This window comes from Dermacentor variabilis, chromosome 9 (genome assembly GCF_050947875.1).
Source record: "Dermacentor variabilis isolate Ectoservices chromosome 9, ASM5094787v1, whole genome shotgun sequence".
Taxonomy (NCBI): domain Eukaryota; kingdom Metazoa; phylum Arthropoda; class Arachnida; order Ixodida; family Ixodidae; genus Dermacentor; species Dermacentor variabilis.
In genome coordinates this window covers 148,640,713-148,644,862 of record NC_134576.1, presented here as the reverse complement: position 1 = coordinate 148,644,862, position 4,150 = coordinate 148,640,713, and the positions used below count along the sequence as shown (strand labels likewise).

General features: G+C 51.6%; 1 protein-coding gene across 1 annotated transcript; it reads left to right on the top strand.

Annotated features, from left to right (window-relative positions):
* Window positions 1-2,069: 2,069 nt before the first annotated feature.
* Window positions 2,070-3,655, top strand: LOC142558233 (uncharacterized). Its single transcript, XM_075670387.1, has one exon. The coding sequence runs from the start codon at window positions 2,224-2,226 to the stop codon at window positions 3,508-3,510; it is 1,287 nt and encodes a 428-aa protein (XP_075526502.1). The 5' UTR covers window positions 2,070-2,223; the 3' UTR covers window positions 3,511-3,655.
* The last annotated feature ends 495 nt before the right edge of the window (window positions 3,656-4,150 follow it).

Here is a 4,150-nt window from a genome sequence, read left to right as displayed (position 1 = left end):
GCCCAATATGCTCTCTTGGGGAACACCAACTGTTACTTGCTTGAACTGGTGCAGATGCCATTAACTTCAACGAGTTGATTCCGCTGGTTTAAATAAGATTTCACTATATCCAAAGCAATACCACGAATACCGTAGTACTGTAGCTTCTTTAACAAAAGTTCATTGGCAGTGCAGGCACACCGCATGGATCGGTTACATCGCCTATGCTTTTTAACCTGGCTCTGATTGGTCTTCCTAGCAAATTACAAAGAATCGAAGGACTTGATCACACAATCTATGCAGACGACATCACGCTATGGATAAACGATGGCAGTGATGGATCGATTGAACAGAGACTACAACAAGCTGTTGAAACAGTCGAGAAATACCAGAAGGCACGCTTGTTTCCCACTCGTGCGCGGAAAACGTTACGTCGCGGTCAGACTGGCCGATGTCAGAATGATAGGCTGCGCGAACATTGTTACAATGCTAAGAGTTGTGTTACAGTTGGGGGGTTTCTCGCGCAGCACTGCGAAACGTGTGGATGCGTAACTGTTTTAGAAGAATGCGTCATTCCAGGTCGTAGTCATAATCAGCTCACAAGAGAAATCATTGAAGCAAAAGCTATCATAGGTCTAGGCCATGCATGTGTAAACTCACCTTCATTATCCTTCTCAAGCAATGAATTGGCAAAATATCTTGGACTGCCGCCACAGGCCGTCTGAATATGTTTTTTTCACATGGTTCCTTTTGCTTTTGTTGCTTGCTTTTGTGTTGTTGTCACTTCATGTGACATGGTTCGCTGAGTGCATAAGTATAGCCTTCCGAGTCACGCAATAAACCATCAGTTGGAAGTTAGCGCTCACCCTGTTGTCCGTTCCTATTCATTACCCCTTCCATCGTCTTTTCTTGCTCGTTGTGAGCTGCGCTACAAGACTAAAAAAAGTCATGACGTGGCCTCAACGTAAAAGGGATTTAAGACTTTTAACGTCAATGCTGCGTCTTCATGACGACAAGCATTGATAGCAGCAAACCTCGTGAGTGAAAGAAGCGTCCCTTTACTTTTCAACGTAGCCATGCATGCATAACTTGCCCACGTTCTTCTGTCCACGTGAGTAAAAATATTAATTCATACCGCTGACATTTCGTCTGGACGTCGAGCTACGGCTCTGCTCGAGTGCTTCAGAAAGGCATAGATGGGCGTTTGCTGGCAGTATGCACATTTCAGCCGATAAATCTGCGTTTCTGCCCTTTTACAAAGTAGTGTATCAACTCGTGTTAGACCGTAGAGCCGATTCTGTAGTCTGTAGTAGCTTTAGACTGTAGTACGAATTCTGTAGACTGTAGTTGCTTCCTTGTACATACACTGGACAAAACGCTACAGTTTGCCTTCGTGCCTTTAGGGATAATACAGGCATTCGCGATGTTGGAAATTTTAGCACACTGCTACCGCGCGCACGGCCTGCCGTATGACAGCGCTGAGGCGCTCGACAGGCCAGGTGGCCCCTCCTAGCGCGGCTGCGAGTCGTGTGGCTCGTGCGGCTCTCTCGCCGACCTTTTTTTAGAGCAGTCGGGTCTCACACCCCGGCTCATCTGCCAACACTGATCGCAGTGAAGCGTGCAACGCCGTGTCAAAAACACTGCGCTCTGGTAAAAACGTCAACTGTGCGGTGAAGCATGTGACCTTGCCGCTAACCTTAATGCATAAAGTAAATAGCCCATTCTGGATGACTCGACCATTTATCCTTTCAAATAGGCTTTCTCCCTGTCCTGTGATGCATTGCCTGCTGCTCGCCGCCGTTCAGATGTCAGCCGCTCGACCTACGCAGTACGAGTGGTTCCAACAGCAACTTCCTTCCTTCCTGTTCCTGTCACTTTTCGTTCAATGAGCAAGATCTGTTGGGACGTATTAGCGAAGGTGACTGGCCGATGGCAAACAGCGAAAGAAGAACCTTGTGAATTGGGCGCTTTCTGATCAAGGAAAGAGGAAGAAGCGCGGGAACGTGCCACGCGCAGCGCCGGTGACGCGCGCTGCCCGAACGCACCCGCTCCGCCGTGGACAGGCTTGGCCGAGCCGCCGCCGTCTGAAGTGCGCGGTCGGCCGCACCTGAGCTTCATCGTGTGGCCGGGCTGCCAGAGCCGCCGTTCGAGCCCATCCACAAGCGTCCGGAGAAAACAAGACTCGTGTGACTTCTGCGAGACACAGCCATTCAAAGAGAAGGCCCCAACGGAAAAAACAGCGAGATGGCGCCAAGGCAGCAGAAATCTACACCAAATGGAGATAAGGCGTCAACTATGAAGGTGGCCCTGCGCCGCCGGCTCCCAGTGACCACCATCTCCACGGCATCTGCAAGCTCCGAAACGGTTTCGACAACGACGACGCTACAGACGAAAACGCCGGCTTCCAAAAAACCTATCGCTACTAAGGCAAAAAATGCAAAAAGAGAGCCTCCGAGCCGCACGGCCCAGTCAACATCCTCCTCGGGCAGCAGCAGCAGTGATGGTAAGCGTAGGACCCCAAAGAAACATCAGCCACGCAGTTCCTCGTCATCCTCCAGAGACGGCAGAAGGGGCCGCATCGGAAGGCACGACAGTTCCTGGGCAACTTCGTCGACCCGCAGCAGTCTGGCCACGCGCCGGTCCAGGGGCAAGTGGTCGTCGGACCCTTGGTCGAGCGGCACGCCATTGACTTCGAGCACTTCGAGGAGCAATGCCACGCGGCTAACTACGCCGGGGCGCCCCTCGTCGCGTTACACGACCGACGGAAGCTCGAATGAGCGGAGGAGCTGGCGCAATTCAAAGGTGACCTCTTCCGCCCACATACGTGGAAACAAGCGCGGCTCTCGAAGCCATCTGTCGGGAACTATGTCTGACAGCGCCAGCACTGTGGCAGACGAGCGCACCTCGAAGCGCCGTCGCAAGTTGGCGGTCACTCGTGCGCTCGAAAATCGGTCCAGCAGTGGGTCCAGCAGCGCGTCCAGCAGCACAGCCAGCGGGCGCAGTGTGAGGCACGGCAACAAGGCCGCTTGGTCCAAAAAGCCGAAGCGACGAAGCCGGTCGAGCAGCTTGTCCGACAGCACCAGTAGCAGTACAGGCTACGAGAGCTCCCTTAAACGCGGTCGCAAGGCTGCCAGCACATTGTCCAAAAGGAAAATCGTCACCAGTAAGCAGAACACCAGACGTCGTGGCAACTCTTCGTCTACTAGCGGCAGTGGCACGACTGCATCGCTGAAAGCCAAAGAACACCGGCAGGCGAAAAGTACCCGAAAGGCCCGTGGGAAGACAGGAGGACTAGGGGCCGGAAGTACGTCCACCGAAAGTACGTCCTCCGGAAGTACGTCCTCCGGGAGCTCTGCAAAGCCGAAAGGGAGCGTGAATACGAAGGGTGCGAAACTCACACTGGCAGAAAGGCCACCTCAGAGGAAGCAGAAGTCTGCGAAGGCCGCCGTTTTTCCGGATGTCGTGCCGTGCTTCGAGACATATTCATTTTCGCCGCCGAAGGACCTTCGATATGTGTTGACAAACATTTAACCTTGGCGGGAATAGAAAGGCAGCTTTCTGGCCAGCCTGCACGTACGAGCCAAGCTCTTTAGAAAATGCGCCGGAGTTTGTCTCACAACGTTGGTTTCGCCAACCCAGCAGCAAAATTTACCAGCCTTCAGGCAGTGGGACTCAGAAGGAATAAAATGTCTTCCTATTTCAGAAAATACTTGTTTTCCTCGACTTTTATGCTGAGTGTTAAAACGCTAGTGTACTGAGATTTAGGTCAAGTTATAAAGAACAACCTGTGGTCAGTATTATTTTGGAGTCTCGCACTACGGTGTGCCTCACAATCGGATCTTTGTTTTGGCACTTAAGAGCTCTAGAACTTCATTTTACAGCGAAGCTGTATATGGCTAGGGTTCAGTGCATTTTTGTTCTCCGTGAACAAAAACTATCATCGACAATGGCTCATACCCCTGTAAGCATTCACGCTCCCGTAAGCAAGCAACAAATGCAATGATCCATAGCCCTGTCAGGTTCACGGCTGCAAGCACTCAGCAAAGAGAAGGGAACAGTGTTTAAATTCTTTCTAATCACGCATACAACATACATACCAGCATGTCGAAAACTGTCATAATCAATGGCTCATACCCCCATGATCAATGACTCATACCCCGTAAGCAAGCAA

Coding starts and splice junctions, on each gene's coding strand:
- LOC142558233 (XM_075670387.1), top strand. CDS start 2,224: ATGGCGCCAAGGCAGCAGAAATCTACACCAAATGGAGATAAGGCGTCA.